This window comes from Vollenhovia emeryi, unplaced genomic scaffold (genome assembly GCF_000949405.1).
Source record: "Vollenhovia emeryi isolate VEMERY1.0 unplaced genomic scaffold, V.emery_V1.0 DF939151.1, whole genome shotgun sequence".
Taxonomy (NCBI): domain Eukaryota; kingdom Metazoa; phylum Arthropoda; class Insecta; order Hymenoptera; family Formicidae; genus Vollenhovia; species Vollenhovia emeryi.
The window spans coordinates 932,434-947,343 of NW_011967215.1; the positions used below are offsets into that span (position 1 = coordinate 932,434).

The 14,910-nt window shown below is 37.1% G+C and overlaps 1 protein-coding gene across 4 annotated transcripts in view; it reads right to left on the reverse strand.

The window, feature by feature from the left end:
* LOC105565513 (limbic system-associated membrane protein-like) overlaps positions 1–14,910 on the reverse strand; it is a 71,742-nt gene that overhangs the window by 14,056 nt on the left and 42,776 nt on the right. For 3 of the 4 annotated variants that reach the window (XM_012018773.1, XM_012018775.1, XM_012018776.1), the window contains exons 1-3: positions 7,592–8,479; positions 6,773–6,891; positions 2,245–2,417 (exon numbers count right to left, since the gene is read on the reverse strand). In XM_012018773.1, the coding sequence (XP_011874163.1) occupies positions 2,245–2,417; positions 6,773–6,830 (231 nt within the window). In that variant the 5' untranslated portion in view covers positions 6,831–6,891; positions 7,592–8,479. Of the gene's footprint in view, positions 1–2,244; positions 2,418–6,772; positions 6,892–7,591; positions 8,480–14,910 lie in introns of those variants that run through there. The other variant, XM_012018774.1, reaches the window with a different exon arrangement.

Here is a 14,910-nt window from a genome sequence, read left to right on the forward strand (position 1 = left end):
GAATAGAATATCTACCTCTCTGCGCTTTCGCTCGCGAATTCGGCAAATCGGAGAAGCCTGAGGTTCATAGTCGTCAAAACGCGCTACGCCAAACCTGATTACGAGACGTACGAGATATGACGGTTGTTGATTTTCTTCTTCCGTATTTATTTTATATTATTAGAATTTTTGCTGATCTCCGTCAGTCGAGGAAACTCCCACACGGAGAGAATTTTCTTTTAAAATTTACTCTGAAAATTATGTAATCATGGGACAACATGGCATTTTGAAGAAGTTTATGAGAGTTTTGTGAAATTTTACCATACATTTTACTAGTAAAAACTCTCATAAAATTCTTCGAAATGCCATGTTGTCCCACGTTTACGATTTTCGGGATAAATTTTAAGAGAAAATTTTCTCCGTGTGGAAGATCAACTCGAAAGAAATAGCTTCCTACAGATATATTTTAAAAACGAATACGCTTTTTCACACAAATTTCTCAATGACGAAAAGTAATAATCTGCTGTGCCTTTGTCTTATAACGAATTCGGTGGTTTGCGTTAGTGCGCACTGAATGCACACTAGGGCTTGTTTACAGTCAATTCTTATATTTAAGCATTGTCTTAAATATCTCTTGAAATATTTCTTAGCCTGTAAAGTAATTTATATAGCATCCATAAGGATCGTTTTTTGGCTAAATACTCTTTGAATCTGTATTTAAGACAAAGTTAAATATAAGAATTGACTGTAAACAAGCTTTAGTGTGCGCTCAGTGCGCGCTGGTGCAAGCAATCGTATTCACTATTATGTAATTATCTGTGCGCGGAAAAAATCTTACATTAATTTACATGCATTAATATTGTACACCGTTTATCGCAGCGATAACAAGTACTTATTATTGCAAGAAAATCTGAGTCTTCAATGTCTTCACAATAGAATCTGTCTTATCTCATTGCAATTTTAAATCCCATTACAAAATAAAAAGAATACTATATATCATTTTGCTTGATATTTTTACAACGATTCTTTTATCAAAGAACAGATTGTGTAATTGTTCATTGAATAGACCCGTAGACACGATGTGTGGAGATGCATCAACGTCAGCATCATACGATAACAGAAATTAGTCACGCATGTAGTTGTCTTGGCGTGTGGCGTAATTCACTTAATTTTCTTTCTGTCGTAACACAAGCGATGGAGATAAAACGCGTCTGAAATTATATTGTCCGCATATGATTGCCGAGATAAATCGTGTATTGAAGAAAATTTGTACTTCAACTTTAATGGGGCCCGTGATGGAAGATATTTCTTCCACAAACTTCTTTGACATTTGAAATGTTATCTTCGCGTTTGTCATTCACGTCCCGGCGGTTTACATTTGAATGGTCGTCTCACTGATACGACACGGACGCCGAGCATATTAGAAACAGCGAATACTCCTTTCTTTATGGATCGCTCGCGCTTGGCATGTGCGCGATAGGAAACGGAAATTAAATGAGGATCGTTCGGACCTGTCCGTATAACGGAAATGAAAATCTGGAAAATCTGGTGTGAATGGAAGAAGACGAGGGGCTTTTGAGATGGGTAGAGAAATGGTACGAGAGAGGAATCGAGCAGGGAAAAATGTTGATTATTAATATTTCAATGTACGTTCAGAAAAATAATTTCCTGAAGAATTACTCATTTACGTATTTCAATTAAGCATTTGACCTCAGTGAATAATATCGTTTTCAATAGCTGATATTCAGACATTTATGTAACAAATAAGAATTTTTATTCTTTTCCTACGCTATGATTGATAAATTATACATTTCATATTGTATATGTGACTGACATCATTTATGTAACAAATAAGAATTTTAATTCTATTGTACGCTATAATTGATAAATACAAAAAGAATTAAAATTCTTATTCGTTACATAAATGTATAAATATCAATTTTGGAAACAATATTAGTCACGATAGTAGCACAATATTAACAGCTACGTTTGTAAATAATATTCGATTTCCACCATTTCAAATTGCATACTGCTAATAAAATACAACGCGAGCAAATCGTATTTCCCATTTTTATAACATTACTTTTAACAATGCAAACGACAGAAACACGAAGGATTTACCTAACTGACACAATTTGTCATATTGCAATTATTTTTCGTCGGGAAAGAAACAAATGATAGATGGATATATTTTTTGTCGAAAGAACGTTAAGCGGACTGAAGTAAAATATATACCTATCGTTATGGAAACCGTGTGACTCTTACCGTTCCAGCTCCAGGATCGGAAATTTTGCACGGCAGGACTGCCGTGGTACCACTTTGAGCAAGCACCTCTCCAATTGGTCCTTCAGGAACATCTTCATTTTTACCCTCCGGGGCATTCAATGGGGCGATTGCATTATTGGCACTTGAGTTCTGCTGATGCTTCGCCTGGCTCACTGCGGACATAAATTACAACAATGCTTTCTGAAGATAGAAGGAAACCATTTTGCTCGATCCAAGTAACATCTGCGTACGACGCGTCATATCAACAAATTAATATTACTAACATTTTTTCTCGTCGCTGTAAATTCTATAAGTCTGAAAATTTATTTCAAACAGCTATAATCCTATATATTTTTTACTATAATATATTTTCAAGATATTCCCTACGTGAAAATCGCTTTTGATTTACAAAGACCTTGAAAATATTCGAAATGTTCCGCTCACATGCTTTGTTACACTGACAATTTTGCACTAAAAAGTTCTTCAACGGTATTGCAAAAATAAGAATTCTATAAATCTACTCTTTGTTACTTGTTACGACCTTTTTCGTTTAGTGCTCAGATCTTAGCGCAGATTGTAGAATAGGATCGATTAATTAAAGTCTCCCCCGGAAGATTCAATTAAATGAAAATTACTAAAGTGCTACAGTAAAATGTGAGAAATCACGCCACGTATTTTCTCGTGCTAGGAAAGTCCCGCGCCCATAGCATCAGTCTCTCCAAGGGCTGTTAGTTCTAAGGCCGGCTATGATCAAGGATTAAGGGCGATTTCCATGGTTGACGAAGGACACGACGCAGGGAATGCGAGAGACGACAGAGCACCCTCCTGCTCCGAGATTAATGCAGCTACCGTCGCGACGATAACGCATAACCCGAGCGCCGCCCGAGTAGCTTAAGTGAATAACTTAGTCATGGCAATTACGACGGTTCGGTTAGGCGTTTACCGGTGCCCAAGATGCGCCAAACCAAAGCGAATTTCCGCGGATATTCAGCCGGAAACTTTCTTGCGTTGTGCCTCGCCTCCTGCTTGCCTCTCGCGTTCGTTCGCAATTGTCTCTGTGCGCATCTCAGATTTCCTCGATAAGAGAAAAAAGAAGATTTCCACCGCCTGATTTCAGCCGGCAAATATCCGGAGAGCTTCTATTTTTGTTCAACGAGTTGAAAGCTCGAGCTTCAAACTTGACGCCTCGCGTCTACGATGCAAAGTTCGCTTTTAAAACGTTGTGATATACACGTCGCGTGCAGGTTTATGGCAATATTTTCGTTTACTTGGAGTTTATGTCATACGATACTACCCAGTGCGCAACTATTGATCGGTTTTTTTAACTTCAGTTATACTGAACAAATGCGTTCATTCCCGACCAACGAATAATATGTATTCGTAAAATAATAACGTAGAACGAGAAATACTCAAGGACACGTAATACAGCGTAACCACTTTATATAATATTAATACCTTACAGATTTTGTCATAGACATTTGTAGTGTGCATTCTTGCACTGAAAAAAATATCCGATTAATTATAATCGGATAATCCAATTGCGTAATAACAAATGGATATATCCAATTAAATTGTATATCCGATGAAAGATAAGATCGGTTTTTCAATCAACGGATGTATCCATAATTTAATCGGAAAACGTAATCGGAAAAGTTAAACATTGGAAACACTATTTAATTGATTTATTCGATGGAAATTTTTCTCATTGTAGTAATAAGCTATTAAATTGTTTAAGTCTTACTTCATTTGTTTATTTTATTGAACGTTGAAAAGCGGAGGAAATACATCATGATTATTTCTCTTTATTCGCGAGAACTTTCTATTTGCAGATTATAATAGTACCTTGATTTTCCGAGTATTATAAGAATATTTATGAAAATCAACATTCCAGATACTTTATACATATAATCGTGAAAGCTGATTTTGTTTCAATTAGGCAGTTTGAACATTTTACTTTAATAATATACCCTAACTGAGGGAATGCACTCGCCATTAGTATTTTCTCTTTTACACCGTATCGTAAATAAGACCTATCAATCCAATTACGCACTGCCATCGTATTCCTCATTTTCTCATAGCAATAATTTACGCGTTTAAATGACTTATTTTACTAATTGCATCGTAACAAAATTTCAGCTTCCCATTTATGTACATTTATACAATTCACAAAAGATTGCGGCTTTTATAAGTTAAATTTTAAATACAAATTAATCAAGATACAGATTAATTTGTTATGTAAGAATATTTATTACATAACATTAAAAAATTTTTATTAAAGATATACTTATAGCTAGAAACATTAAATGTAAGATATGTGTGCGTGGGTGTATTTCCCTCTTTATCATATTTTGTATTTATTTTATATACATATGTGTATATATAAAATCAGAAAAAACAAAGAATTTCTACATCTCAATTAATTTATGTGACATATTACATTCAGCTTCTTTTTCAAATACAAATTGAAAAAGGCTCGATCTGATGGCTCGATGGACAACACAGAATCTTTGTACATGAGTGTATTCTGCATTTGACGTTAATATTATAATACAAAAGGCTGTTACAGGCCAGTCTCTCGATGTTGATCAGCGTAGCGCGCGTTTCACTCAACTTTTCTCGTCAAAATGAATTAACATCGTTGCCACCGTCAGCATTCAGTATCTCAAAGTGATTCGCCAGAAATTCCCGCGGGAAAAATACTCGAATTTTTCGCAGCTAAAATTAATTAAAAAAAGAAAAGAAAAGAAAAGAGCGGTTAAGCCTGACGCCTTGAGGGACTATTAAAGTAGATATTCCTACTTTGTGAAAAAATTACAGAGATTTCTATATCGTATAAGAGAACTTTATAATTTTAATGAAGTGTACAATTTGAGAAAAAGTAATATCTTAGAATTAAAACAAATATTCTTACATTAAAAATTTTTTATTTTTTTTGTATAGCGCGCAATTTATAACTACAAACATTGGTAATTAATAATGCAACACAAGTTGACACCACAATAAAAATATTTAATATATATAAATCTTGTCGTACTATAGAGATTACTCCCTAAATTCTCGTGTTCGTATATTTATTTTACCAATTAACCGAGTATACGGTTATAAATTCAACATTTACGAACTCGAATTTACTATTTTCACGGGATATCTCTTTCCATATAAACAACCAGAATTATCCACGCATAACAACGAAAATATTTAATTGCGACGATACATGTCTCCTTCCGAATGTAAGTATAAATAGAGTTGTATCCACACAAACTGAACGGCACGATGTATTCGCGAAAATAATACACAACGAAGCAGAAAATAATTAGCCCGAATAGGTGTATTAAATCTTAAACGTCTGTCTTGAGCAAAGACAAAGTAAAATGGGTTAGTGCAATTTTCTAAATTGAATTTACCAGTGATTAGTATTCGCACATAGCGGAAGATTAATCCAGCACAATTTCAGAAAGTTTGCCGAATCGGGAATCGTAAAACGGCCCGGTAATAGGGGCCGATGTGCATTTAATTAAACTTTCAATTAGATCTAAAGCTTTGGAGGTATTACAGCGACGACCTAAATTTTCAGTACCGCATCGTCTCGTTCGGAAATGAGGCGTTCTGTAAATTTGTCCGCTGGTGTATATATACATATATCCGTGCCGACAGCTTTGATGTCCCGAGAAGGGAATCGTCAAGATGTATAAGGACACTAAACGCGAGACGGACGATCGTCGCTATTTCGATGCGCCCGTCGAAAAGTTCAGCGCTAACGAGGCGAAAGTACGCCGCGGGTTTTCAGCAACACGATAACCGGAAATTGCTTGTCAGCCGGATTAAGTGTTTTCCATTGCCGACACGGAAAATAACTCGCCTGAACGCAAGTACGAAAGAGTGTGGCGTGCCGCCTGTGTTTCTTCAGGCAGCATCATTACCGTTGAAAATTGTATGCCGCCGTGAAGCGAATACCGACGAGGAAGAGCGCGACGCGGAGGCGAATTAGAAACAAAATTATTTAGGCCAGGAGAGAGCCGCTATACTTAAACACACGATGTGCGAGAGGGAGACGCACGAGGGAGAAATACGAATGAGCGTGTCGTTCGTCACCAATTTCTAACTCTAATCCTATGAAATCTTCAAAATGCGACATTCGCCTGACACGACAAAAATTAAATGCGTAATATCCGAAAGCGCTGAAGAATTCTAAATGAAATAGCAACGCGCACTCTTGATGCGACCATAAATGTAAAATTTTAGAAATAATAGTGTTTTTTGTGAAACTAAGATTTTTATCCCTCGCATTTTCTACATATAATTAGAAAGAATTTTCTACATTTTGCGTTTCATAAAACATTTTTAATTTTATCAAATAGTAATTTAATGAAAAAAGTCTTACCAAACGTCTATTAAAAAATTGTGGCTCTTTCAAGCTTTTCTGTTTATTCAATAATTGTATATTCAAGATCTTACAGTATGCGATATACATCTGTAATAGTATAATAATAATGTAATAAAATTATATCTTTCCTTAATTTAAACTCACCTGTAAAGTACAAATGTATCTCGAGTAGGATGACCACCACGATCCAGAGTGTCTTCATGATGATCACAAAATACTCGTGCCTCTCTCCTTTCCTCAGACATACGCCCCTCTCGAAATAGCTGAAATCCAAAAGGAACATAGAGGTCACTTTTAACCCTCGCTTTCACGATTTTAATTAACTGCTTCAACATGTAAAAGTCTTTCCTTTAAATAGCCGTCTAGCTTGTTCGTTCTTAGATAAATTAAAAGCAAGAAATAAAAGTGAACTAATTACTAATAAAAATTAATGAAATGATCAATAGAAGTGACGCAGAAAATATATTGCGTCAATAGTCTTCTTCAAGATATTCAATTTACAGCGCTTCATACAGCATTCGAAGCTTAAAAGTAGACTTTTAATTAAAGAACAGCAATAGTTGTTGAGTAATGCATGCCGTGAAATGCGTTGCATATCGCTGATGCAAGAAGTTGATTAATTTTATGCTGGGTAGCGGTCCATACTCTTTGCTTATTTATCATACGTCGCCGTCAACTTCAAACCGACATATTTTCCAATAGAAAACTGTGCCAAAAAAAATTTGAAGAATTTAATATAAATAGAGCGTCACGCCAACAGAAACTTTCAACTTTATTTTCCACGAAATAAATTAACGGTACTTAAAAATATATAAAAGTAATGCTATTTTGTAAAATGCAAATGTAAATATAAAGCGACAGCAAACTATTGAAGCAAATAGGACAGTGTCAGATTCGAGATTTCTCTAAAAAAAACGAATTTATTTCTTCACTTTAATTCTAATATTAGCATTTATACAATACTTGTGATTGATTATGTATGCTGACGTATATAGATCAGGTGGACTGTCAATTACTGACGAACTGACGCTGCAATCCGAGAGTTCTCGTCCATATACGTGACAAAACAAAGGTTTTATCTAATTTCTACGGAAACTGCGTACGGAAACATGTTATGATGATAATGTCTTGTCTCTTAGCGATTCTAATTAAAAATGCACTTCTCGTGGTTTATCACGTGTTGGCTTATGTGTTTGTTAAAAAGGCCTTGTTTTAATTTTGTCGCTGATAATTCTAACTAATCTGTATCTATTCCTAGATTCATGGACTATGGTCACAACAGCAAGAATAGAGAGCTGCAAGAATTATGTTGAAAAAATATTTCTATCGTTTTTCTGTAAGACAAGCTTTTGCAGAAATCTTATTCTATTTATATAAAAACCTCTTGCTTCTTTCAAGTTCTCTATTTCAATACACTTGACGCGTCCACTTTGTGCGACCATATGCGCCTTTGAAAAAGGAAAAGAAAAAAAAGAATTACGGCTAAAACGGCGGACGAGAGTACTGGAACGTGTTCCAAAACTACGCACAAGGTGCCCCTAACGTGGTATTAACTAGTTTCGCCGAATAAAAAGTGCCAGGTTTTTTTTTTGCGAGGTACGTGCAAGTTTTTCTCAACGCTTCATGGCGTACGGATGTAACGTTTTTGTTGAATCGTGTGAGATCGATAGGGACATGGATAACATTCTTCTACTCGGGCACTTGTCGATTCCTCTGTTCCTTTATCTCGCACAATTCTTCTAATGATTTAATTCTTTCGTTTCTTTTGTACAACGCGTTCGTAAATAGCGTGTAAAGAATAAAAATGGGAAAAGCTACGTGTAAAAGTTCAAAAACGTGGGACTAAATGTACATAGATGTTCAAAAATTGAAAGAAAAGTAAAACCGAGAAAAAAATTAAATATTTATGTAAATTGAAGGATAATTTCTTGATACGAGAATTGAGGAAGTAAAACATTCGAAGGATAAACTTCTCAAAGTTTAAAAATATTACATACGGCGGAACATATAATAGAAAAGCTGAATACAATACGCAATATACATAACGCAAAAATACATCTACTCTAATAGTGAAAATGAATACAAATTAGAAGAAAAATGAATTTTTTGATCGTTTTTCTTCAGAGAATTGGCGACTTTCAATTATTTGTTATTTGACTTTTAAGAATTCTACTAAAATTTATCAAGATAACGCAAACTATACTTTTTACATTCTAAAAAGCGTTTAAATTTTAACTGGCGGTAATGTGAGTACTGTCAAAAATATGATCTCTCATCCTATCTCGCGGAAGAGCTAAGAGCATTGGAAAGATTGGTGAGCATTTCCGCTGGGAATCAATAGTGAAACAGATACGAAAACAAGGTTCCTCAAAATGCAGATTCGTGATCAGGCGGAAGATACACCGAAATAAAACATCAAGAGTATTCGGCGAATTCCCGAGACAAAGCAATGGTTGAACGAGCGTGATAATATTTCGCCGAGGAAAGCGGAGGAGATCTTGCTAGTCCGATAAATATCCGCCCGAATATTATTCGTATCGCGATACGCCGTAGTCCCCTGGGATCGCCGGACTAGAAGCATTTCGAGGTTGAGTCTCGTACATTCGCTTAATTGTCGACCAGGGATCCTTTTGTGTATAACAAAAAGACATAAGATTATTCGTCGAAAAGACAAATACGATTCGGTTGCGTATCTCGAATACCGAAATAGGAACCGAAAACCGTTTACCAGATTTTCAACCACTCGCTATTCCAGCTGTTAATATCGATTCTCGTAGCGCACTATTGTATACCTAAATTTAAAAATTATTTAAAAAAAATGAAAAACGTAGGTACGTTATGCAATAATCCTTTGATTGATGTTTCATAAACCTTCTAACATTTCATGTAACGAGAAGCTGTCGATAATTTCAACGCACAATAGTCAGCGCTAAATCAATATTAGATTTGCGAAAACCGAATTCGCGGATTCTCTAATTTACGAGCTTTATTTGATATTCGTGTTTTTCTTCTACCACGATACGTTACGCTTCTCGCAGGTTGTGATTCGGCCATTCGTAGGCCAACCACGAACACCATATGTTCCCAACCGGCGTATATGTTAAAATTTTCAGAGCAAGCACCGCGCACACGTTTTTCCTTAACCAACCAACTAGACATATTTTGGAGCTCTCTATTTGGATGAATTTTGTAAAACCATAACACCTAAAATCAACATAATATGATAATTATGCTGTCTCTTTATTTTATTAAGGAACAGTTTATTTAATTTATAAACCGTGACAATAGACAAGCATCTTTTTTACATGACTAACAATGTTTGTTTTTACAGTTCTACTTATTGTTTTTTTAGATTTTTAGACGATTATATTATAATTTAGAGATTTATAATTATTTTATTTTATATTTATAATTGCAATTTTTTAATGGAAATTCTTGGAGTAATTATTATAATTGTGATTTTAACAAAGATTGTCTTCATTTAAGGCTGCGTTAACTGTTTCCTTTTAATTATTCATACATTCGTGCGGAATAAAAATCAAGGAAGGCAATTGTGAGACATGAAGACAAATGTTTTCCTTCTCCCATTCATAAAACTGCCTTTCAATACCGAGTAGCAGGCGGCATTTTACTCTCACGAGCACATTTTTTACTTACGACTTGCAGACAAATGGTCGCATTATACTTTATTTCCTGTCATAGAGATAAGACGTTCATTATGTAGACGAGATAGATTAACGATTATGTGCCGAAAGCTGTAATCGATAAAGAATTTATGGAACGCGCGACATCTTCCTCCTCCGTTTTCCAACGTGCCAGAGGACCGGATTGCGCGAGGGAAGTCACGCGAATTCACGGGAGATCGGCAATCTTATAAATTCTCTCGTCTAAAGCAATCTTCCGTCCCGAAATAAGCGGCTTGTTTCCGTGCTGGCATTTAAATATTTAACAGGATGTCCGAAGGGGCAATCGCGTGCCTCGGACGAACCAGTACTGTCCAACGTACCGTGCGTGCTTACTCGACCTGGTCTGGCATTTACAGGTAACGACGCATCAATCCTACGATGACTAGTCAACAAAAGTCGTACGAATATTGACTTCGCACTCGTTTCGCGCTCGAATCGATACGAAAGGGGTATCTGTTGTTAAAACTAGTTGAAGAAAATTTTCAGATACATTACTTTTATTGCATTAAAATTCAGGCCGACTAATAAACATAAAAAGATCCATGTTTTCTGGAAGAGCATCATAAACGTTTATATGTGAAATATTGTAGTTATAAAACGCTGTATGTGTAGAAATGTATAAAACCACCGAACGCATTATTTTATTTCTTTTCCAGATTAAAGAGCAAAAGATTTTAATAAAACAAACCTGAGAATCCACGTTTGTGAACGAAGAGATACGTGTTTCTCCTTTAAATTTGTCCAGAGATAGACTTCAAAAAATGAAAAAAGAAAAATACGCAGTTATAAAATAAAATGGTTAAAATGATGAAAAATACAGTAATAGAAAAAGATGAAAATCGCCATCTGCCATTCATTTGTCATTTTTTAAAGGATTTTGTCACTAAAAAATTATATATTCAAGACCCTGAGGAAAGCCCGATACTGTAAAAAACTGTAATGCCGATATTCTTGGCGTTAACGTTAATACAGGTGATATTTTTACTACCACGAAGAGATAGAAGGGCAGATATGGCTCCTTTTATAGCGGTCGACGTTCTAAATAATATAATGTCAGCGCGCCATGGTGGCATTTGGTCGAGGTGGCAAAAAGTATCGTCTGATAAAACCGCGTATTTACGAGAACATGAAAATACACGGAGCACAATAAAACTCGTTGCGAATTTCACGCGCATCGCGCCGACTTCGTACGCGGTAGAATAAGTTCGCGCGCGACTCATGGGCCAGATATTATTCCCGCACATCCCGACGCGGCGACCTCGTCGGCAGAAGATACGCGAGGACAGCCGACAATGAAAAGCGCGAGAAGCAAGTAAAATTGCACGTAGGAATGAATTCAAGAATGGCGATGAGAGCCATATGCAAATAGACTACTTTGCACAAGTGACGTACGTAGACACTTCAATGGAGGTATTCAACGAGCGGCCAACGCATAGCTGATTGAGATCTTTTAAATGGAGATTCATCGACCGATACGCGACCGGTACTTTAGATATTGAGCAAGAAAAGCGGAACGCTTTTCTTTTCCTCTTTTTTCTTCGACGACAGATACGCATGTGTGTACAGTGATGGACAGAGTGGTTGCGGCGCGTTTTGTTTTAATGAGTTTAGGAACGCGCATTTAGATTCAGGTTTACGTTCCGAAACATCTTCCGAGGAAAATTTTACTTGACAAATAGATCGAAAACGCTCGAAATGGTTTCCGAATGGCCGATCGAGTAAAATATTCCTCGGAGAAGAAGATTTTGGTACGTAACTCTGAATGTAAACGTTCCTAAACTCACGAAAAAAAAAGTGTCGTAACCATTCTGTTCATCACTGTACACCTTCCGCGTTCGATTGAACCAAACGCGAATCGAACGCTGTCCTTAACAGCATTCGCAACGGAGAACGGCCGTTATTCAGAAGTGTCAAACGTACGTTGAGAGAATCCGTCGTCTGACTGAGCGCGCTTAAGAACCTTGGGGATTGCAGAATAGGTCGAATAAAACGTTACCCACGTTCTGCGGGACACGCGCTCCAATTCTCGCAAGAGTGGTAGATCGTGGATAATCAACTTCAACTGTCCCTATTCAGGAACTATTGAACCGCGACATATTTCAAATACTCCGCCCGTTATACACCTCTCGGAATGAGGGTAATGATAATTAATGTTATCACCGCCGCCAACGTTAAATGGTAAATCAACACGAGCGCTATTTACGTCATACATCCCAATGTTGGGCCGATGTATGCATATCTACGTGTATTTTATCAAACACGCGCGTTACGTTTCTCGTGCGATAAAGAGGTAGAATGATTTTCACGCTTCGCGTAGCTTAATCGCGGAATCCTCCGGTTATTCCGTCTCTTTCCTCACTGGCTAACAATCTGGATATTGCCATTAGCAGGTTTTATCGCCGCGCTCCCGGCATATTCCGTTTCTCCGAGCGCTCGATCTCGGGCTGCACATTCGCGCGACTCATTATTTTCTCGCGCGATCTACAACGTAGACCGACGACGATTTCAGCTCGTGTCGCGACGCCGTCGTAACTACGTTAATTACGTTTTTGCCGGCCCGCTACATTTTTATCTCGACACACTCAGAAATCAGCGCGTAAATCTCGAAATTACCGCTCTTCACTGCCGCGTTTTTACGTCGCGAGATATGAATGTACTAGTGTATAATTTGCCCGATCTAAATTAGAGTGGCTCGAGATTACGACAACTGCCTAATTATTTCGCGTTCACGCGCGTTTCTTTTTTCGCGTTTTAAACGAGCAATATGTTCCACAGGATTATTATTTTTCTTAAAAAAAAAAAAAAGATTATGTACATCTCACATGACGAAATAAAACAATGTTACCGCTAACATTGTTTGCCTCTATAATTTCATTGCAGTCTCCAATATAAAAAGACGTCGTATCCCCTTTGAATCTTTCACACGACAGATAAAAATTTAAATTACAAATGACCCGTAATTAAACAAGCGCATTTATATAAAGCAAATTTATTTATATAATGAAATTGCGACAATAAATTACTGACGTTGGCGGTTGGCATGGAGGTCGGAAGTCGGGAATGGTGATCGAGCGCTTGCATCTACCGCTTAAAATTTGATGCACCATTCCCAAATTACTTTCGGTGCGTGTGCGGTAGTGACGGGGATTTGTGGGGTTCCGTGCCTCAGCCTCGCGCGCACTTCGCCGTCGAAATTTTAAGTAACGTCGGGAATAATGCATGGTACGAACGGGGCACCGAAAGCAAACCGAACAACAGGGAACTATCACAGCAGTCGCGCTTCCACCGACAGTTCGCCCTCCCCCCCCCCCCTCCATCCCGCTCATCGTTCGCATGCTGATATGAAACATTATCCCGGAAGTTGCTGTAATCACCGCCTTGCGAGAAAAGAGGACGTGGAACGAGGCTGCGCTCATTTTCCAGAGCGAGCGTATGTATAATAAAATTTATCCGAGAGAAGGGATGAACGACGAGGCGGGGGGCACGGGGGGGAGGAGGGGGAGAGGAGGACGAGAGCGCGGAAACGCGGAGAACGCGGGAGAACGCGCTAAGCTGATTTCGGGCTAAACGACTCGCGCGCCCTTTTTCCGCCGCCTTAAACGCGTGCAGGTGCGCCCCGCAATTCTCTCGCCCTCGGATTAGCCCTACCCCCTGGTTTCTCTCACCCTCTGAATAATTTAAGCGAAGCGCGAATATACGGAGCGCGGAACGAGGTTCCACTGAAGGTGATGTACCTCAAGAACATCAGCTTGCGGAAAAACAATTGTACGAGGAGATGGCGAATGCGAAGCTACCGTAAATATTTGATGGCTAACACTTAAATCAAATCACGCCGCGAAGATAAATATACTCCCTTCTTCGCTTCTTTATCATCCATTACCGTGATACTGCGCCAAGATTATGATTTGGTTTGTCCCTTTTTGATATTATTTTGTGACTGAAGACAATTAATAACGGCACTTATATGTATATCCATTTTGTTATGTACTTTTATCATTGCAATAAAGACCCGTAATACGCACAAACTAGAAATCATTAATTTGGGTTTGTTAATGTTCAAGTACAGCAGGACATGCTTTACACAGTAATCACTAAAATGTTAATGTCAACATTTCTCACATGTCCCAAAAAGTCCACTCTAAATTGTAAGTTAAAATAACATTCGTCGCGTGTGTTACTTTTTGACAAATAATAAATGTTAATTAACACTATACTTCACATTTATGTTTATGTTCTTTTAACCATAAGTGTGATGTAATAAAACCAGGTAGGATAAGTAAACTGTACGAATAGTTACAAACTAAAATAGTTGAACCAATTTTTAAGAAAGTCGATATTACAGGATTCGGTTCATTTTGTGAAAGAGCTGTGTTAAAAGAACTCAAAATGATATTCAATTTTTAAATGACGTACATAAAGTGTCAAGTTATTACGTTAACATAAATAAAACACATCAAAATGTTACGAAAATAATAACATATCTTTTTTATGTTAATTTGATATTGAAACAATAATCAAGTCTTGCTAACACAAGGAAATTTTAACGTTTCAACACACGAATTTTTACTGTGTACTACCTGCAATAAATTTTGTGAT